General features: G+C 38.3%; 1 protein-coding gene across 1 annotated transcript in view; it reads right to left on the bottom strand.

Moving 5' to 3' along the window:
- Nucleotides 1-256: 256 nt before the first annotated feature.
- Nucleotides 257-23,968, bottom strand: part of LOC128659563 (lymphocyte antigen 96) — a 168,574-nt gene continuing 144,862 nt past the window's right edge. Inside the window, exons 4-5 of the mRNA XM_053713159.1 lie at nt 1,080-1,132; nt 257-412 (exon numbers count right to left, since the gene is read on the bottom strand). Coding sequence (XP_053569134.1) covers nt 326-412; nt 1,080-1,132 — 140 coding nt within the window. The 3' untranslated portion in view covers nt 257-325. The remainder of the gene's footprint in view (nt 413-1,079; nt 1,133-23,968) is intronic.

The following is a 23,968-nucleotide window of genomic DNA, read 5'->3' as shown; positions in this document are numbered from 1 at the left end:
CAGAAGTACCTTGTATTTCTTTTTCTAAGCAAATTATTTTTAGCTTGTGAACTGAAACCATATAAAGTCGTGGTGCCTACTAATTTATTGTCATTTTTACATTACTAGAATGCCCATATCTAGCTGTTATTGACACACTTTAAATAAGAGAAACCATAGAACTTTCCAAACTTTTGAAAACATTTTATTAATATAAATAGAAGATAGGATCTCATAATTATCCTAAAATGTAATTGTAACTATATGGTGTATTTTGAAATGTTATTGCAAGGTGTCATACGGTCTTATTTTTCATCAAGAAAACATATAATGGATGATGTTCTTACTACTTAAAAATTAAGGTCGCATTAAAACAAAAGGCGAGATCTTCTTTTTCACCAGCAAATAGCCAAAGACGTATAATAAATGTACCCTGGTTAAAAAACAAAATAATAGAAAGGTCACCATGTAAAATCAACACAACAAAATAATTTATCCATAACAATAATTTGTTTCTCTGGCTAGTCATTGCTCTGTTACAAATTCAACCATTGCATTATTTTCTTATGCCGGTTACCTCTTATCTGTTAATTAAGTTTTCCTATATATATATCTGTATATATCTATACCTATATATAATCATATAGATATATATAGTAATAAATATGTATTTGTTTACAAATCCATCAGATATATGTAGAAATATATATTTATGAATAAACAGAACATATTCCGTAACGTAAATAACATCGGAATATTAAATATTCATATTTTCATGTTGGGTTAGTGCTAATGAGAATATGTGATGGTGTTTCTGCGAGAGTGGGTTTTTTTTCTACTTTTTTTCTCCATTGACTTCTATGGTGGAATATGTGAATGCGCACGCGATATTCTAAGTTTGGATATTTGTGCTAGTTGGGTTACCAATAGAGCAAAAACAGTTTACTTTCAACTTGTAATACCAGCACAACCTGACTAGCGCAAAAATCTTAATTCTAGTGGAATTATTGATATAGCGGAAACGCAAAATACCACTCCACTTGTTATCTGGCCCTAAATATATAAATACATATATGAATAAATCGGGGGAAAAAACTTACCTTAAAGAATGAGATATTGTTAAGGTCCTTTAGAATTGACACTTGTGTAGTCTCTATAAGAAATTTTAAATTTTGTATTGTTAGCATCTAAACAAACATTTTTGTGCAGCATATGCAATTAGAACAGCTATATTTAAGCTATTTATCCTGCTCTCTTGTGATTTTCTATGCCTCTGAATGAAAGCTTTATTTTGTCTACAGGAAACTGAAATAGCATGTGTTCATTTTAGTTACACACTGCTTGTATTAATATATAAACAGATATCTAAGTTTATTTAAACAAATATAATATCTATCACTACCTTGATATATTTATTTTCTATTTTTTCTATTTATTTTTTTTTTATTTTTTTTTTAAAAAAAGGATGCATTGCTGCACAGAAACATTGCTGAACTGCTCTAACATACAGACTTTCTCATAATAAGCTGCTCATTTAAACTGGATCTGAAAACAAACTTGTTTATACAAATTATGTATTCTCATTTACAGGTCAAAACTGAATCAAAAAATAAAAAATAAAAATGTTGTTACACTGTTAACCCCACCCACCCATTATTACAAGGAGGGTTATGTCATGGCAGCCCAAGGCATTTTTTAACTCTTAAATAGAAGAAAGGACAAGAAAGAAAAAGGAAAGACTGGAAAACAAAGATCAGTTGATTAAAAACTCTGAGTGAGGATCATGGGCTTAAATTAAAAAGTTCATGAAAAATAAATGAATGATTTTAGAGAGGAAAGGTGGGTTAGGTGGTGGTGTTTTGTTGTGGTTTATATGTATCATTTAGAAAGGAGGGGACAATATAAGAATGTCTAAATGTAGGGGAGAAGGTATTTTAGAGCTAAGGCTTTAATAAAAATGGTATTATATTGAGGTAATATAGAAAGGTGTTGCAGAGGGGATGTGGTGCAATAGATTTGCAACCAAATTAATTGTAGTATATGAATTTATGTCTCTAATTATTTAACAATGACCCCCATTCAAAATCCATTTGAACTTAAGTATGGCTATTTGATTTAATTGAGCTGTGTGAATCAAAGACTCAATTCAAACTGGAAAATTTGACTATTTTGCATTATTAGAAAACATAATTTATGCTTACCTGATAAATTTATTTATTTCATTGTGGTAAGAATCCATGATCCATAACTTTTAGGAATTACCTTCCCTGCCACTAGGAGGAGGCAAAGATTCCCAAACCCCAAGAGCTTTAAAAAAAACCTCCCACCTCTATTGCAGTTAGTTTGATGTATAGCCAAGCAAAAAGAAAAAGAAAACATAGCAAAAAAATATAGGAGCCGGGAAAAAAGATGTGAAAAAAAGAAAAAAAACACTAAAAATATAAAAACAGGGTGGGGTCTCGTGGACTCACCTCCATGAAAAAAGTAATTTATCAGGTAAGCATAAATTATGTTTTGGTGGTAAGAGTCCATGATTTATTACTCCTGGAAAGCAATACCAAAGCTGTGAAGAGTCCACAAGTAATGAAAAAAAGAAGAGCAGGATAAAAACCATCTTTTTTCCATAAGGAAACTTTATCCACAACCCTCCAAATCTATAATAAAATGAACACGTAAAATAAGAAGCGAAAAATAGAAGAAAATAAAGATAAATAAGCAAAAGGTTAGTCAACATTGCTAAAAACTTCTGTTTACCTTTTTTGGCTAGCAGCCTTTTGATCTCGAAAGGCTGCTAGCCAAAAAAGGTAAACAGAAGTTTTTAGCAATGTTGAGTAACCCTGTGATAACTATTTCAAATGCAGCCATTACAACTATCGCTATTAGTGAGCGGGGCACATCTCTTGCTACAATACTGACCCCGGAACCTACAGGATTGTCAAGTTGGTCCCTGCGGTCAGAGCAGAACTTGGAGTTGGTGTTGCTGCCATGGGAGCACTGGGGGACCCCCAGGTGGCTGCGGACTTGGAGATATCATGTTTCCTGACCCATAACATTATGGCAGTTGTTTGTGACTGTTCTCCTTTTGAGTTACAAGTGCTGGACACATCTCTACGAATCCCATAACATTATCCCGGACAGAATTCTAGCTCTTACCCTGCGAGCTGAGGCCCTCAATGCTTCATTCTATTGACATGGCTTGCTCAACTTTATCAAGGAGCCTTCTTGCAGACATCAAAGCCCTGCTCTATTTGCAGACAAACTCAGAGGGTTGATATTATGCGCGTAATGTACCTTTACTATCATAATTTCGTTTAGAAAGAAATTAGTGAACCAACTGATGTTTAACAATATGTTATGTGGTTTTTTTGTGTAACTGGTTTATGATTATATATCTTTATTTATTAAGAGCCATTCCTTATAGAAGTCACAACTACAGTGTAGGAGAAGTTATCCATATTGAAGCAATATAATTTACACTATTTCCATGTTAAATCATACTGTTTCAACAGTTTACAACCTTTTAAGTAGTTTAGTGGTAAAATGAGGTAAATATAGGTAAATATAGCTCTTCAGAGGATCACCATATTACCAATAGTGCAGTTAGCGTATATGTTAAACTCACGCCCTGCCCTCTATCACACGGCTGGCGGCTGAAGCCGCATAGGGGATGGAATGCTATACCATGAGTAAAAGACGCCATCACATATCTAATGGCACAAAAGGCTGTTTAAACACTTACAGATACATCATGCAAAAAGGATTTTTCTCCCATACTCAGAACCTTCTCATATTTCATTATATCCAAGAGATAGGTTTTTTGATTATCTTTATATACTTGTTATACACCGAGATTACAAGTTATGCGCTAAACCCGTTACGTAAATAACGCTAAATATTTAGCGGTATCATACTTTCCATAGTGCTGCCATTACAAGTTACAAAAAAAACTTTTGTTGTGCGTTATGGTGCGATAAGCTCCATACTGCACAAAAGCCAAGGCCTGACTTGACGTGCACATTTTCCCCCATAGACATCAATGGAGAAAAAGGTGTTAGAAAAAAACTAACACCTGCGATTGCGGAATAGCGATTGAGGAATTGATGTCCTCGAGGTTATGCAGGGCCAGACTGGGAAATCAGACTGGCCCTGGAAATTTGTATAGACCGGCCCAGCCTCGCCCCCTCCAGCCTAACCCCACCCCTCCAGCCCAGCCACGCCCCAGGTTTTCCCTTTAACTTATATAGATATTTATATAATATATAAATATAATATATTATTTATATATATATATATATATATATATATATACTGTGTGTGTATATATATATATATATATATATATATATATATAATATATATATATAATATAATATATAGAATGTATATATATAATATATATATATAATATAATATATAGAATATACAGTTGCAAGAAAAAGTATGTGAACCCTTTGGAATGATATGGATTTCTGCACAAATTGGTCATAAAATGTGATCCAATCATCATCTAAGTCACAACAATAGACAATCACAGTCTGCTTAAACTAATAACACACAAAGAATGAAATGTTGCCATGTTTTTATTGAACACACCATGTAAACATTCACAATGCAGGTGGAAAAAGTATGTGAACCCCTAGACTAATGACATCTCCAAGAGCTAATTGGAGTGAGATGTCAGCCAACTGGAGTCCAATCAATGAGATGAGATTGGAGGTGTTGGTTACAGCTGCCCTGCCCTATAAAAAACATACACCAGTTCTGGGTTTGCTTTTCACAAGAAGCATTGCCTGATGTGAATGATGCCTCGCACAAAAGAGCTCTCAGAAGACCAACGATTAAGAATTGTTGACTTGCATAAAGCTGGAAAGGGTTATAAAAGTATCTCCAAAAGCCTTGCTGTTCATCAATCCACGGTAAGACAAATTGTCTATAAATGGAGAAAGTTCAGCACTGCTGCTACTCTCCCTAGAAGTGGCTGTCCTGTAAAGATGACTGCAAGAGCACAGCGCAGACTGCTCAATGAGGTGAAGAAGAATCCTAGAGTGTCAGCTAAAGACTTACAAAAGTCACTGGCAAATGCTAACATACCTGTTAGCGAATCTACAATACGTAAAACACTAAACAAGAATGGATTTCATGGGAGGATACCACAGAGGAAGCCACTGCTGTCCAAACAAAACATTGCTGCACGTTTACAGTTTGCACAAGAGCACCTGGATGTTCCACAGCAGTACTGGCAAAATATTCTGTGGACAGATGAAACCAAAGTTGAGTTGTTTGGAAGAAACACACAACACTATGTGTGGCGAAAAAGAGCCACAGCACACCAACATCAAAACCTCATTCCAACTGTGAAGTATGGTGGTGGGGGCATCATGGTTTGGGGCTGCTTTGCTGCATCAGGGCCTGGACGGATTGCTATCTTCGAAGGAAAAATGAATTCCCAAGTTTTTCAAGACATTTTGCAGGAGAACTTAAGGCCATCTGTCTACCAGCTGAAGCTCAACAGAAGATGGGTGTTGCAACAGGACAATGACCCAAAGCATAGAAGTAAATCAACAACAGAATGGCTTAAACAGAAGAAAATACGCCTTCTGAAGTGGCCCAGTCAAGGTCCTGACCTCAACCCGATTGAGATGCTGTGGCATGACCTCAAGAAAGCGATTCACACCAGACATCCCAAGAATATTGCTGAACTGAAGCAGTTCTCTAAAGAGGAATGGTCAAGAATTACTCCTGACCGTGCACGTCTGATCTGCACGTCTGATCTGCAACTACAGGAAACGTTTGGTTGAAGTTATTGCTGCCAAAGGAGGTTCAAGCAGTTATTAAATCCAAGGGTTCACATACTTTTTCCACCTGCACTGTGAATGTTTACATGGTGTGTTCAATAAAAACATGGCAACATTTCATTCTTTGTGTGTTATTAGTTTAAGCAGACTGTGATTGTCTATTGTTGTGACTTAGATGATGATCTGATCACATTTTATGACCAATTTGTGCAGAAATCCATATCATTCCAAAGGGTTCACATACTTTTTCTTGCAACTGTATATATATATATATATATATATATATATATATATATATATATATATATATATATATATATATATATATAATATATATAATATATATATATATATATATATATATATTGTGAGTTACAACCACACATTTATTTTTGGTTAAAAGTAGACAGTAAAGTAACACTACAGTACTAGCCTAGGCCCTTGTTATCAAGCACTATTTTTACCTTTGAGGAGCACTCACACAGACTGAAATAGGTCGGTGTGGATCCCACGGATCTTTGCTGTTTGAGTCTGACTGAGCACGCAAATCTCTTACTTGCCTCAACCTGCCTCTTCCCCCCTACCACACACACTGAGTCCAGCCCCATCTCTTATCCCGGGCTAAGAGCTCCCCTGGGCGGGCCTATCTATGCTGTGTCAGCTGAGCACTGTGACTACTGACAGTACTAACTGCTGTGGCTGAGGCTGTCAGTCTGAGTGCAGTGCAGTGCTGCTGGCGGCTCTGACTGCCGCTGTGCTCCGCTCACTCACACAACTCAAATTGCTTGCTGCGCTCTCTCTCCTCCACTGCAGCTGTCTGAGCACCCTCTGTCGGCCAGCGGCCCACCAGGATTTTTCCCGGTATCCCGGCGGCCCAATCTGGCCCTGAGGTTATGTATAAATCTATGTATATTTATGTATAAATCTAAAACCCTAACATAAATTCCTAGTCTAAATACTTCTAATCTGCCGCCCCCAACATCTCCAACACTAAATAAAGTTATTAACCTCTAAACCGCCGCCCCCTGCATCGCTAATACCTAAATAAACATATTAACCCCTCAACCGCCGCCCTCCCACATCGCAACTTCTAAATTAAACCGATTAACCCCTAAACCGCCGACCCCCCACATCGCAACTACTAAACTAAACCTATTAACCCCTAAAATTCCAAACCTCCCACATCACAACTACTAAACTAAACCTATTAACCCCTTAACTGCCAGCCCCCCACGTTGTGACACACTAAATCAAACTATTAACACCTAAACCTAACACCCCCCCAACTTTAAATTAAAGTTACAATATAGCTATCTTAAAATCAATAAAAATTTACCTGTGAAATAAAAAAAACCTAAGCTTAAACTATAAATAAACCTAACATAACTATTTAAAAAAAACCAAAAAAAAGAAAAATAAAAAAACTAAGTTACAAAATTAAAAATCCTAACACTACGAAAAAATAAAAAAACTAACATTACAAAAAATAATAAACAAAATTATCCAAAATAATAAAAATTAAACCTAATCTAATACCTCTATAAAAACAAATTTGTGACAAAACAGGGATATTCGTTCAATTGTCACTAAACAAATATCGGAACAAATGCACTCTGAAATGTAAAGAAAACAAATAAATACTTACAAAATTAATCAGTATTCATTTGTTTCCTTTAAATAGTTAAATACTTAAATTTTAGCACGCTGGAGAGACACTCTAACCCAGCCCTCTTCTTCATAGAGCCCCAGTCATGCTAATAGGAGGCTTAGCGCAGGGACTCCAAGGGCCTGCACTAAAGGGGAACTTTTTCACCTGTAGCTTTGGAACATTTATATTTGTTTAACAAAAATGAATGGACTTCCAGTGGAGGGGCCAAGGTGTAGCAGCATTCTGAGAAAGCTCCGCTCTGCAGCTCCACGAAAGTGGAAAAAAAATGACTATCTGCAACTACACTTGCCTACAAGCGTCTATTCCATTACACGGAAGGTGTCTTGACAATAGCTAATGCTGGAGAAAGTTCATCTCTCCCTCACCGGGGTCATTTTCAAGTTTTGGAACGGTCACAGGCATTTGGCTCCGGTATCAGACAACAGACCTGCCGTGGTGAACTGACCACGGCATTAACACCTGAGCTTGGCAGCTAAGCTTAGCGGGCAAGCGGTTCCGGCACTGACAATTACGGCTGAAGTCCTTTGGAGACTCTTACAAACAGAGGTAAAGCTCCTTGGGCCCTGGCGCAGTTTTGCTGTAAGCCTGTTGCAGACCATACCAGCGTTCCACCTGAGACAAGACTTACCAGAGACTCTCCTCCTAAAAGGGGCATTGCTCTGCTCCTGGATTACAGACCCTGCCTCTTGGTGGGGCCTCGCAGTTGGGGGAGTTTGTCTGGATTTATGGATCACGCACCCAGAGCTGCATAGACATACCAGCCTTCATATCATGCAGTAATTCTGGAGGTGCACTACTGCAAGGGTGAGACTGACAGCCCAATTGTGAATGTAGCTAAGCCCCATATATACACTTAGGTATCTCACAGATTCAGATCCACCACCCTCCCCTGCGGTATTATTTGGTGACCCCTACTTTCTTTTTTGCTGGGAACTGTGTGGGAAATTGAAGTGGCAGGATCCGAGACAATAATTAAAAAAAAGCCAAATCAGAATATAAAACCTTAAAATATCTGGCCCAAGATTAAAATCTCACTTCTATGGATAAAGGTGCGCCTGCTTCATTGTTAATTCCTTCCTATCTTGCTGTGGGGGGTTATATCACCCGAACACCTCCATAACACCTTGCACACTTCAGAACCTTAACCCTTGTGTAACACTATCTGTCTGTGAAACCAAACTCACTTCACTCCATCTAATTATCTGTTCACCTACTTCACTGCTGAAGTCCATGAAAGTGGCTAAATAATTCCAAAAACTTTCACTCGCTGCGCAAGGAAATATGAGCCATAAAACAAAAGCAATGGACAGAAAGCATAAACACACAGCCAAAATCCATGCAGAAAACCATCAGCAGATAGAGCTCTCAGCATCCCATGTGGGGCATCAGACGTCGCTGTTGCAAGAAATAACTGAAATTATTTTTTTTCCCCCAAGATGGATTCTTTGTAAGCGGGGGTAGACACCTTAACTAGTGAGGTACGCCAGTTCTCCTCTCGTCTTACAGTGGCAGAATCTCGCATATCAGAGGTGGAAGACAGAAAAACGAATTCGGAATCCTCCCTCAGACAGCTCCATAAAGAAATCCAGCACTTCCAAGATCAAATAGATGACCTGGAGAACAGGAGTAGGAGCATCAACCTGCGTATAGTGGGTGTCCTCAAATCGGTAAAAGGGAAGGACCTCCTAGAATTTACTGCTCTAACCTTCCCCAAACTGCTAGGCATGTCACCTGACATTCTGCCGATTGATGTAGAGAGGGCTCACCGGGTGAGCCCTGAAAGAACTTTAAATCATGCAAAAATGAAGCCCAGAGAGGTTATTTATAAGTGCCTAAATTTCCAAGAAAAGATTTGAATCCTATGTGCTTACAGAGCGTGAAAAGAAGTAATCTATGAGGGATCCAGACTACTACTCTTCCAAGACTTCTCGGCTGAAGTCACAAAACAAAGGAAAGAATTTGCCTCACTATATTCCCGTCTTCATGAGCAAGGCCGCCAAGTGGCACTGCTGTTTCAAGCTAAACTTCGCCTCCAGACACCATCAGGAACCAAATTATTTCACTCCCCCAAAGCCTTGCAAAGCTATCTAGCTACGGAAGAGCAGCAAGTCCCTACTTGATCTTATCACCAATTATGTGACTACAAGATCACATAGTAGCCTTTGAGATGGCTATAAAAGCTTTATTTCTGTTCACCTTACAAAGTTGCATTTTGTGCCTGCTTGCTGGGCAACACCAGTGGATTGGGGTTACATCCCTACTCCATTAACAGAAAAATTTGGTTTGATGGTTCTGCGGACTCTAGTTCAATTTCACGTCAGCCTGCTGAAATCTATAATTCAAATGTTTATTCAATTTGTTCATACTGTTATTTATTGTTGTTTTTGTTTTATCATGGGGTTGGGAGGGGAATGTCACTTGTTTGTTCCATGCGTTTTGGGTACAATCTGGGGCACCTCTCAAAATGGTTTCTGAGTCCCTGCCGAGTCTTGAACCCACTGTGCCACAGGCGCAGGAACAAAGAATTTATTAGACGAGATGTTAAATATATAATGATAATGTTAGCTCCTTCATACCTTTGTTTAGGTTATTATGTAATTGTCTGATTGCTCTAAACCTTATACTGAGTAACATATACTTCCTAGATGTTGATCAAATTGCTCAGGTTGAGGGGGGCCTTTGTCTTGTTGTGTGGGTGGGTGTGGGGAGGGGAATGTCACTTGTTTGTTCTTCCCGCTTGGGGTGTCTCCGGGGGAATCTCTCAGGTTTATTCATGATAGCCCCTTGAGCCTTGAACTCGTGGTACCACAGGCGTGGGAACAAAGAATTTCTCAGAGGAGATACTGATTATTGTGGCAATAAGATTTACTTTTTCATGATATGGTTCAAATTGTTGTTTAACTGTCTGATTGCTCTGCTACTCATATTGAAACACAATCTAATCAGCAAAAGGGGGTGCTAATCTATAGCTTTTGATAACATAAAAAAAAACATGTATATAGAGTTATGGATACAATCAAATATCTCAACAAATATATATGAGACAATTCAAAATAAAAAGTTCAAGTCCACAATGTGGGGTAAATCTTCTTTTAGACCAGACGATGGCAGCCTCCTCCTCACCAATAGGTCCAGATATACTTTAAGAAATGAAACAAAACAGAGGGACACCTCATGTGTGGTATCATCAAATTTATACAGGACCACAGAATATTATGAGCCAAATGGGTACTCACATGGCTATATAGCACACCAATGTGCTTGTAGGAACAGGCTGCAGATTTAACAGGTGGGGCAGCTCACCCACAAAGGAAATCAGTCGTCTACTGCAGTAAAAAGATGAAGCACAAAACAGGCACCAATTGTGCAGATCACTCAGGATATAATTTATATTCACTGTACACGGGTGCAAAATGGGTACTCACATGCTGTATGAGCACACCAATGTGCTAGTAGGAACAGGCTGGCAAAAAGGTGTGTCAGCTCACCCCCAGGGAACTTTTCCTCAATGTGTAGTATCCAAATGAAGCAATGTTTTGTTGGTCCGGCTTCCATTCAAGCAGGCAAAAATAGGTATATCCACTCAAAATATTTCATAAAAATACTATTTATTATAAAAACAAATTAAAATCAATGTACAAAAAAGTGGACAGGGGGTGTACTATCTTACCCCCTAGAAGTGCAACACGTTTCTCGGCATACAAGCCGTTTCCTCAGGCATCAATTAGTATTTTTATGAAATATTTTGAGTGGATATACCTATTTTTACCTGCTTGAATGGAAGCCTGACCAACAAAACATTACTTCATTTGGATACTACACATTGAGGAAAAGTTCCCTGGGGGTGAGCTGACACACCTTATTAAAATCTGCCAGCCTGTTCCTACTAGCACATTGGTGTGCTAATCCAGCATTAGACGACTGATTTCCTTTGTGGGTGAGCTGCCACACCTGTTAAATCTGCAGCCTGTTCCTACTAGCACATTGGTGTGCTATATAGCCATGCGAGTACCTATTTGGCTCATAATATTCTGTTGTCCTGTATAAATTTGATGATACCACACATAAGGCACCCCTCTGTTTTGTTTAATTTCTTATCATATTGAAACAAATGTGCCTAGATTACGAGTTTTTGTCAGTAAGGCTGTGCGGGGCTAACAAGCCTTTTTTTCTTACCGCTCACTTAAGCCAACACTGGTATTACTCGGCGTTAGCCTCAGAAAAGTGAGCGTTGAGCAAAATTTAGCTCCACATCTCACTGTAATACCAGCGTTGCTTACGGTAGCGGTAAGCTGGCAAAACGTGCTCGTGCACGATTTCCCCATAGGGAACAATGGGGCTGAGTTGGCTGAAAAAAACATACACCTGCAAAATAGCAGCGTTCAGCTCCTAATGCAGCCCCATTGTTTCCTATGGGAAAATGAAATTTATGTCTGCGCCTAACACCCTTACATGAACCCCGAGTCTAAACACCCCTAATCTTACACTTATTAACCCCTAATCTGCTGCCCCCGCTATCGCTGACACCTACATTATAGTTATTAACCCCTAATATGCCGCTCCGGACACCGCCGCCACCTACATTATACTTATGAACCCCTAATCTACTGCCCCCAACATCGCCAACACCTACATTATAGTTATTAACCCCTAATCTGCCCCCCCAACGTCGCCACTATAATAAATGTATTAACCCCTAAACCTAAGTCTAACTCTAACCCTAACATCCCCTAACTTAAATATAATTAAACTAATTATTTAATTTAATTGTAGTTAGTTTAGGTAAACTAAATTACGGAAAAAAAACAACACTAAATTACAGAAAATAAAAAAAGAATTACAAGAATATGAAACTAATTACACCTAATCTAATCCCCCTAATAAAATAAAAAAGCCCCCCAAAATAATAAAATTCCCTACCCTATACTAAATTACAAATAGCCCTTAAAAGGGCCTTTTGCGGGGCATTGCCCCAAAGTAATCAGCTCTTTCACCTGTAAAAAAAAATACAATACCCCCCCAACATTAAAACCCACCACACACACACCCAACCCTACTCTAAAACCCACCCAATCCCCCCTTAAAAAAAAACCTAACACTACCCCCTTGAAGATCACCCTACCTTGAGCCGTCTTCACCCAGCCGGGCACAAGTGGTCCTCCAGAGGGTCCGAAGTCTTCATCCTATCCGGCCAGAAGAGGACATCCAGACCGGCAGAAGGCTACACCCAGACGGCATCTTCTATCTTCATCCTTCTGGAGCGGAGCGGGTCCATCTTCAAGACATCCGACGTGGAGCAACCTCTTCATCCGACGGCCGATGACTGAATGACTGGTCCTTTAAGTGACGTCATCAAAGATGACGTCCCTTGAATTCCGATTGGCTGATAGAATCCTATCAGCCAATCGGAATTAAGGTAGGAAAAATCCTATTGGCCAATTCTATCAGCCAATCTGAATTCAAGGGACGCCATCTTGGATGACGTCACTTAAAGGACCAGTCATTCAGTTGTCGGCCGTTGGATGAAGAGTATGCTCCGCGTCAGATGTCTTGAAGATGGACCCGCTCCGCTCCGGAAGGATGAAGATAGAAGATGCCGCCTGGATGAAGACTTCTGCCGGTCTGGATGTCCTCTTCTGGCCGGATAGGATGAAGACTTTGGATCCTCTGGAGGACCACTTGTGCCCAGCTGGGTGAAGACGGCTCAAGGTAGGGTGATCTTCAAGGGGGTAGTGTTAGGTTTTTTTAAGGGGGGATTGGGTGGGTTTTAGAGTAGGGTTGGGTGTGTGGGTGGTGGGTTTTAATATTGGGGGGTATTGTATTTTTTTTTACAGGTGAAAGAGCTGATTACTTTGGGGCAATGCCCCACAAAAGGCCCTTTTAAGGGCTATTTGTAATTTAGTATAGGGTAGGGAATTTTATTATTTTGAGGGGCTTTTTTATTTTATTAGGGGGAATAGATTAGGTGTAATTAGTTTAAAATTCTTGTAATTCTTTTTTTATTTTCTGTAATTTAGTTTTTTTTTTTTCTTCATAATTTAGTTTATTTAATTTAATTGTAATTAATTGGAGGTAATTTAGGTAATTAGTTTAATTATAGTGTATTGTTAGGTGTAATTGTAACTTAGGTTAGGGTTTATTTTACAGGTACTTTTGTACTTATTTTAGCTAGGTAGTTATTAAATAGTTAATAACTATTTAATAACTATTGTACCTAGTTAAAATAAATACAAAGTTGCCTGTAAAATAAAAATAAACCCTAAGATGGCTAGAATGTAATTATTATTTATATTGTAGCTATCTTAGGGTTTATTTTATAGGTAAGTATTTAGTTTTAAATAGGATTAATTTATTTAATAGTAGTAATTTAATTTAGTTTTATTTAAATTATATTTAAGTTAGGGGGGTTAGGGTTATATTTAGATTTAGGGGTTAATAAATTTAATATAGTAGCGGCGATGTTGGGGGCGGCAGATTAGGGGTTAATAAATGTAGGTAGGTGTCGGCGATGTTAGGGACGGCAGATTGGGGGTTAATAAAATGTAACTAGTGTTTGCAAGGCGGGAGTGCGGAGGTTTAGGGGTTAATACATTTATTAAAGTGGCGGCGATGTCCGATCAGCAGATTAGGGGTTAAATAATTGTATTATAGTGTTTGCAATGTGGGGGGGCTCGGTTTAGGGGTTAATAGGTAGTTTATGGGTGTTAGTGTACTTTGTAGCACTTTAGTTAAGAGCTTTATGTTACGGCGTTAGCCCATAAAACTCTTAACTACTGACTTTTAAATGCGGTAGGAGTCTGGACAGGAGAGGGTCTACCGCTCACTTTTTCAGGCGATCGTAAAAGATAGGATACGCAATTGATGCAAGGGGATTTGCGGTAAGCTAAAATTGCGGAAAAAAAGTGAGCGGTAGACCCTTTTCTGCCTGACTCGTAATACCAGCGGGCGTTAAAGGGCAGCGTTGGGACCCCTCAACGCTGCTTTTTAAGGCTAACGCAAGACTCGTAATCTAGGTGATGGTTTGCTCAGGTTTTAGGATTATACGTGACCAGTTCTTGGTACATGGGAACTTCTGCAATCTAGTCATTGAGATATATTTCTTTTGTAAATATAGAGTTAATCTCACTTATCTACAAATATGGCGGGAGGGGGAGGTGAGTTGGCGGCTTTTTTCTTCCTGGCTATGGATACTGTTCTGGAGTTCTATTTTTGGTTTGGTGGTACGCTTTGTCAGCTGCCCCACATTCGCAGGAACGATAAACCCGCCATAAGGGATGCAAAATATTATAAGATCACTGGGGGGGTCATCTGTTATATTGCAGTGGATTCTACTTAATTGTTTGGTTGCCTATGTCTTTCTACTGAAACACTTTAATCATGCACATGTTTACTGGTACTACCACCCTGCTTCCTGGCTTAACAATACAGGGAGAGTGGTGGTATCCTGTTCTTTAGGTCCTTGGCGTACCTTCTGGCAATTATCTGTAGAGGGTTGTATTTGCCTATTTACATTAATTCTACACTGTTTGCTATACGCTTGTCGCTACAGATATCCTTTTCCTGCTGTCCTCCCCATGCTCCATCCCTGTCCCATGCAGAGCCCTTTATTGATTAGACAAGCCGCTTAAGCTCATATCATGGAACGTTGGGGGGATTAATTCCCCTATTAAGCAAAAATTTATTCTTACACATATGCGTCGTATAGGAACTGACATCGCTTTTTTACAAGAGACCCATCTCACAGACGACGAACATCTTAAATTGAAAAGTTACTGGGTGGGAACAGCCTCATTTCTCTCACATAAAAGCGCAAGCAGAGGCTTGGCTATTTTGTTTAGTAAGAAACTAAGTACAAAAATCAAACATACTCATGTAGATACAGAGGGAAGGTTTCTCATTGTGCCGGCGCAGATCAATACAATAGGATACACTTTCTGCAATATATATGCACCCAATCATAGGTCCTCTTCTTACTGGAACACACTGATGCAAGCCCTAGCTCCTTATGCTGGATCGGGACTGATACTAGGTGGGAATTTCAATTTAACACCCTCACACTCACTTAATAGAGTGTGGCTTCAGGGCAGAACAGTAAGGAATCCATATTCTCACTACAAAGCCAAATTTGAAAAGATGACATTTAACAAATTCCACACAGACCTTGATTTATGTGACATTTGGAGGTTACGCCACCCTGAGGAAAAAGACTGCACCTGTCTCTCCAAAGCTAAGGCAATACTATCCATAATCGATCTGTTCCTTATCTCAGGCTTTCTTATCCGCCGAGTATGACAATATAGAATACATGACATCATAATTTCTAACCACCCTCTTGTAGAACTGATCCTAGACTCCCACGGACCCAACCCTAACAGAAATTCCCTACGCTTTCCAACTTACTTACAAACCTCTGAGCCATTTACAACATTTTTATCTCACTGTTGGACGGACTTTTATAAGGATAATTTAAGGCATATAGGCAATCTGCAACTATTTTTGGAAACTGCAAATTCAATACTCACTGGACACATAATTTCCTATGTGGTGGCTATCAAACACAAAACCCAACAGAAATATATTGACCTCCAAAGAAAGTTAGGCCAAGCTTATCAGTCATACCATACACAAAAAACTAACTTGACTTTTGACCTTTATATAGCAGCCAAGGAAGACATAGATTCCTTTCTCAAGCAACAAGCTGCCGCAGGGCTTTTAAAAACGTCTAGTAAATTTTACAGATTTGTCAACAGGTCAGGTAAACTTCTAGCATCATTAAATAAAGTGCGTACAGCAAAATACAATGTAGCGGCGCTTAGACACCAGGGCAAAACTCATACATTATCCTCAGAAGTAGCAAAATGTTTCGCCCAATACTATACACATTTATACACACACTAACCACCGAGCCAATCGGATATACAGACTACCTTTTGGCGGTTGCTTGCCTTGCCATAACTCACATTTAGGAATTGGCAAGATTAAATGCTCCCATCTCGACTGACGAAATAGCCTTTACCTTAAAATCCATTTCTCTAGGTAAGGCACCAGGCCCAGATGGGCTCCCGAAAGAATTGTACCGGCTTCTACAGACACAAGTCTCTCCCATCTTATCAAAACTTTACAATGCCTATTTCCAAGAAGATACCATACCTTCTAAAAACTTTTCCTCGGCTCACATCACTCTCATCCCCAAGCCAGGCAAAGATCATACACTCCCAGGGTCCTACTGACCCATTTCCGTACTTAATACTGACTACAAAATACTTATGAAGATCCTGGCGAATCGCCTAAAGACCCGAATCCTTCCCTCCTACACAACAACCAAACATTTTTTTATTTTAAACGCACATTAGTTGTCAACCTGTGTAAGGTGCTCTATGCCATTTATCACTACTGGACCCTGGGGAGGGGTAGAGTGGCGGAGGGAACTCCTGAGACCTTCCTGTTGTCCTTGGACGCAGAAAAAGCCTTTGATCATGTTGAGTGGTCTTACTTCACACCATGCAGTGTTTTAATTTTCAAGGCCCCTTCTTGGAGATAATTTGTAAGATTTACTCACGACCGATGGCACATATACTGGTCAATGGTATTATTTCCCCTGACTTCCTCTTACAAATGGGCACCATTCAGGGCTGCCCATTATCTCCCTTGCTCTTTGATATAGCCTTGGAACCACTATTGGTACAAACAGATAATTTGAAGGTCAAAATAATACAAGTGAGGCAGCACCCAATTGTGCTAAATCAGGCAGACTGGGATCTCACAGTGTCCCAGCTCACTGGCACAGCAAGAATACTGGTCTCTCCAATGTCCTGCACGGACCGAATAAGCTCAGACTCTCAAAGTAAGGTTTTAAAAAAACACAATTTAATGGTAAGATAAAAATCAAAGTGTAAACCTTATGACAATGATAGTAAAAACACAATAAGCAACATGTTTCTAAGACTGCTGTCTGTTTCATCAGGCTTCTATTCATACAATGAGAGTACTGGCTTAAATACATCTATATATCCAATCCCTATTCATTATCAAGTGACACACCTATTCAGGTGTGTGTGCACATAATTAATCTAAGTGAGAATACTAATACAATGAAATAGTTAATAAACAATTTACAAATAACTGACAGCTCATATAATAAAAACCTTTTCAGTGCATGTAAATATAATTCTATAAAAAATAATCAAACTCTAAAGTATCTTGTGATCTGTGTCATATCAATACCATATTATGTGTTCCTAAATAATATCTCATATCCCCACTAGTTACCCAAACACTGGAAATAATCTGATGTGTTTTCACTGACAAGTAAGGACATTTAGGAAAAGGGTAACGAACCAATAGGGTTTATAGCGAACTTATAACTTTCATAACATTCAAATTCATAATCCCTATAAGTGCCCATTTTTGATGTACTCCTTATACTGTTCAATACAACTTGAACTTATAGGCATAGATCACTATTATTTTTATGTGATCGTTTATGTACAAATATTCATATTATGTGTAAATTCACAGATCCAGTGACTCCTACTGGAACATATATACAATCATAATGCTTTTCATTAGAGGTCCAAAAATACCTTTTTTCCTTATCACGAGCAGTGTATAGTTTGTTCTGATGTATATTAGTTTGAGTCGGAATATATTTCCATATACGTCATTCACTCAAGCGTGCTATGAGCCATATCAGGGTTAAGATTGTCAGATTACTAATGCATCACGTGATTACTATGTTTACGTGGTTACCTTAAAAAGTACATGGGTAGAGCCCACAAGCAAGTCAGTTATATAGATGTAAATCACCATCTACCAAGGTGATACCGACAAAACCCATAATGTATTTGTAAGTAATTAAAGTAAAACACGGGACTCATATATATATGGCTAAATATGTTGTTTAAAGGGACAGGATACTGTAAAATAGTTTTTCCCTTAATGTGTTTACAATTGCTTTTTTTGCCAACTGCAGAGTAAAAAATGTATGAAAAATAGCTTTTTAAGGCTTATTTGTGTATATTAAAGCTCTGATTTTGTGTTTTGAAGCCACAGGTATAGGTATAATCAGATCTCATTACTGTATCACATTGTGGAAATATACCTGCTTCTTTATCTTATATCTGTCCTTAAAACAATCACCAGTACTTTGAGAGAACAATGGAAAATCAACATTGTATTACCTTATCTCTGCTATATCACACTGGAGTGTAATTTCTTCTTCTGGCTGTGTTTACAAAGCTTATCTATAGCTGGTACGCGCGGCCACAAACTTTCAGAATAGGTGGGGATACCACATGCTAAATCAAAAATTTCAAATGCCAATATAAGGGTAAAGGAGCTACTTGTAAACAATTTAATACACTCCAGCAGGTAAAGTGGATCATTGGGAACAAATTAAAAGGGAGAACATTTTTGAGTAAACTGTCCCTTTAAGAGACCCAATGTTTAGTAGTGTACTATTAGTGTACGGAAGGTTAAATAGTGTACATGCCATATCTAAACATCATCAGTAAAATGTGATCTAATAACAATGCATAATATTAAATACAAATACCATAAATATAAGTGTAAATATACTAAACTAATATGAAAAAGCAATATAACAACAAAAAAATACCTAATATTGCTGAGCTCTAATCTAAGGGAACAATAAATATATTGAACCTAAAATATAAAATTGAGAAATTACTTTAATGATCTCAAATGTGATAAATAATGCTAGATGAAATATATAGTGAATCTATATATAAGTGATAACTTAATATATTGATCTTTTACCATCAACCAACCTTACTAATATATATATTTATAAATACATGTATATCTGTATTGGATAGGTTAGATTTAAATCATATTACAATCTAAATGCTAATACCGTGTCGTTAATGTGCCTAACATAAATGTGTAAGAATTAGTGAATAAATACTTTCAAGATAAATAGTAAACTAAAGTGTTTATTATATTTGTAATGGATATATATACTTAACAGTAGGGTGCTGATACCCCAGGATCAACATGTACACTCTGTAGTCCACTAAATATATATATATATATATATATATATATATATATATATATATATATATATATATATGATTACTGTTGCATGCAGAGATGGTAGTGACATGGCAGACGTTCAACAAGATGTACAATATAGAATATAGATTAAATTTTATACAGATGTTCAAAATGCAGACATATCTATATTTTCATTTAAACCAGCTGGATAAAGTGTGTCGAATTTATAGATCCAATAGGTCTCTCTCTGACATAGGTTTTTAAACCTATTAATACCTTGTTTGAAGTGGATCCTTTCCAGCAGGGTGATCCGAAACTGACATTTAGTCCCAACATGACATTAGGTATGATGTCTAGATACACTATCTGCTAGATTACGAGTCTTGCAGGTACAGGTGTACCGCTCACTTTTTCGGCCAGACTCGAAAATACCGCAATACCGAAAATACCGCAAATCCACTTACGTCAATTGCGTATCCTCTTTTTTCAATGGGACTTGCATAGCGCCGGTATTACAAGTCTTCAAAAAAGTGAGCGGTACACCCTCTCCTGTCAAGGCTTGTACCACATTTTAAAGTCAGTAGTTAAGAGTTTTATGGTCTAACGCCGTAGCATAAAACTCTTAACTAAAGTGCTAAAAAGTACACTAACACCCATAAACTACCTTTTATCCCCTAAACCGATGCCCCCCCCCCCCCCACATCGCAAACACTATAATAAAATTTTTAACCCCTAATCTGCCGAACCGGATATCGCCGCCACTATAATAAATATATTAACCCCTAAACCGCCGCACTCCTGCCTTGCAAACACTAGTTAAATATTATTAACCCCTAACATCGCCGACACCTACCTACATTTATTAACCCCTAATCTGCCGCCTCCAATGTCGCCGCCACTTTATTAAAGTTATTAACCCCTAAATCTAAGTCTAACCCTAACCCTAACACCCCCTAACTTAAATATAATTTAAATAAATCTAAATAAAATAACTACAATGAACTAAATTATTCCTATTTAAAACTAAATACTTACCTGTAAAATAAACCCTAAGCTAGCTACAATATAACTAATAGTTACATTGTAGCTATCTTAGGGTTTATTTTATTTATTTAGTTTTAAATAGGAATAATTTAGTTAATTTTAGTAATTTTATTTATATTTATTTAAATTATATTTAAGTTAGGGGGGGTTAGGGTTAGACTTAGGTTTAGGGGTTAAGTACTTTAATATAGTGGCGGCGACGTTGGGGGGCGGCAGATTAGGGGTTAATAAGTGTAGGTAGGTGGCGGCGACATTGGGGGCGGCAGAGTAGGGGTTAATAAATAAAATGTAGGTGTCGGCGATGTTGGAGGCAGCAGATTAGTGGTTTATAAGTATAATGTAGGTGGCGGCGGTGTTGTCTGAAGCGTCAGATTAGGGGTTAATAATATAATGTAGGTGTCGACGATGTCGGGGGCAGCAGATTAGGGGTTAATAAGTGTAAGATTAGGGGTGTTTAGACTCGGGGTTCATGTTAGGGTGTTAGGTGTAGGCATAACTTTTATTTCCCCTTAGGAATCAATGGGGCTGCGTTAGAAGCTAAACGCTGCTTTTTTGCAGGTGTTAGGTTTTTTTTCAGCCGGCTCTCCCCCATTGATTCCTATGGGGAAATCGTGCACGAGCACGTTTTGCCAGCTCACCGCTACCGTAAGCAGCGCTGGTATTGAGGTGAGATGTGGAGCAAAATTTTGCTCTTCGCTCACTTTTTTGCGGCTAACGCCGGGTTTGTAAAATCCTGTAATACCAGCGCTGTCTGTAAGTGAGCGGTGAGCATAAACTGCTCGTTAGCACCGCACCCCTGTTACCGCAAAATTCGTAATCTAAGCATATGTTTGGGGCTTTTTTTACTATATTTCTATAGTGTTCACCCCATCTGCTTCTAACTTTTCTAATGGTTCTACTAAACATTGGGTCTCTTAAACAACATATTTAGCCATATATATACTGTATATGAGTCCCGTGTTTTACTCTAATTACTTACAAATACATTATGGGTTTCGTCAGTATCACCTTGGTAGATGGTGATTTACATCTATATAACTGACTTGCTCGTGGGCTCTACCCATGTATTTTTTAGGGTAACCACGTAAACATAGTAATCACGTGATGCATTAGTAATCTGACAATCTTAGCCCTGATAGGGCTCATGGCACGCCTGAGTGAATGACGTATACAGAAATATATTCCTACTCAAACTAATATACATCAGAACAAACTATACACTGCTCGTGATAAGGAAAAAAGGTATTTTTGGACCTCTATTGAAAAGCATTATGATTGTATATATGTTCCAGTAGGAGTCACTGGATCTGTGAATTTACACATAATATGAATATTTGCACATAAACGATCACATAAAAATAATAGTGATCTATGCCTATAAGTTCAAGTTGTATTGAACAGTATAAAGAGTACATAAAAAAATGGGCACTTATAGGGATTATGAATTTGAATGTTATGAAATTTATCAGTTCGCTATAAACCCTATTGGCTCGTTACCCTTTTCCTAAATGTATTTACTTGTCAGTGAAAACACATCAGATTATTTCCAGTGTTTGGGTAACTAGTGGGGATATGAGATATTATTTAGGAACACATAGGCCTAGATTTAGAGTTCGGCGGTAAAAGGGCTGTTAACGCTCCGCGGGCTTTTTTCTGGCCGCACCATAAATTTAACTCTGGTATCGAGAGTTAAAACAAATGCTGCGTTAGGCTCCAAAAAAGGAGCGTAGGGCATTTTTACCGCAAATGCAACTCTCGATACCAGAGTTGCTTACGGACGCGGCCGGCATCAAAAACGTGCTCGTGCACGATTCTCCCATAGGAAACAATGGGGCTGTTTGAGCTGAAAAAAAACCTAACACCTGCAAAAAAGCAGCGTTCAGCTCCTAACGCAGCCCCATTGTTTCCTATGGGAAAACACTTCCTACGTCTGCACCTAACACTCTAACATGTACCCCGAGTCTAAACACCCCTAACCTTACACTTATTAACCCCTAATCTGCCACTCCCGCTATCGCTGACCCCTGCATTACACTTTTAACCCCTAATCTGCCGCTCCGTAAACCGCCGCAACCTACGTTATCCCTATGTACCCCTAATCTGCTGCCCTAACATCGCCGACCCCTATATTATATTTATTAACCCCTAATCTGCCCCCCACAACGTCGCCGACACCTGCCTACACTTATTAACCCCTAATCTGCCGAGCGGACCTGAGCGCTACTATAATAAAGTTATTAACCCCTAATCCGCCTCACTAACCCTATCATAAATAGTATTAACCCCTAATCTGCCCTCCCTAACATCGCCGACACCTAACTTCAATTATTAACCCCTAATCTGCCGACCGGAGCTCACCGCTATTCTAATAAATGTATTAACCCCTAAAGCTAAGTCTAACCCTAACACTAACACCCCCCTAAGTTAAATATAATTTTTATCTAACGAAATAAATTAACTCTTATTAAATAAATTAATCCTATTTAAAGCTAAATACTTACCTGTAAAATAAATCCTAATATAGCTACAATATAAATTATAATTATATTATAGCTATTTTAGGATTTATATTTATTTTACAGGTAACTTTGTATTTATTTTAACCAGGTACAATAGCTATTAAATAGTTAAGAACTATTTAATAGTTACCTAGTTAAAATAATAACAAAATTACCTGTAAAATAAGTCCTAACCTAAGATATAATTAAACCTAACACTACCCTATCAATAAAATAATTAAATAAACTACCTACAATTACCTACAATTAACCTAACACTACACTATCAATAAATTAATTAAACACAATTCCTACAAATAAATACAATTAAATAAACTAGCTAAAGTACAAAAAATAAAAAAGATCTAAGTTACAGAAAATAAAAAAATATTTACAAACATAATAAAAATATTACAACAATTTTAAACTAATTACACCTACTCTAAGCCCCCTAATAAAATAACAAAGCCCCCCAAAATAAAAAATTCCCTACCCTATTCTAAATTAAAAAAGTTACAAGCTCTTTTACCTTACCAGCCCTGAACAGGGCCCTTTGCGGGGCATGCCCCAAGAATTTCAGCTCTTTTGCCTGTAAAAGAATAAATACAATACCCCCCCCCCCCAACATTACAACCCACCACCCACATACCCCTAATCTAACCCAAACCCCCCTTAAATAAACCTAACACTAAGCCCCTGAAGATCTTCCTACCTTGTCTTCACCATACCAGGTTCACCGATCCGTCCTGAAGAGCTCCTCCGATGTCCTGATCCAAGCCCAAGCGGGGGCTGAAGAGGTCCATGATCCGGTCAAAGTCTTCATCCAAGCGGGGCAGAAGAGGATCTTCCATCCGATTGAAGTCATCATCCAGGCGGCATCTTCGATCTTCTTCCATCCGGAGCGAAGCGGCAGGATCCTGAAGACATCCAGCGCGGAACATCCATCCGGACCGACGACTGAACGA

The sequence above is a fragment of the Bombina bombina genome, chromosome 5 (assembly GCF_027579735.1).
Source record: "Bombina bombina isolate aBomBom1 chromosome 5, aBomBom1.pri, whole genome shotgun sequence".
Taxonomy (NCBI): domain Eukaryota; kingdom Metazoa; phylum Chordata; class Amphibia; order Anura; family Bombinatoridae; genus Bombina; species Bombina bombina.
This window is presented reverse-complemented; position numbering and strand designations above follow the sequence as displayed.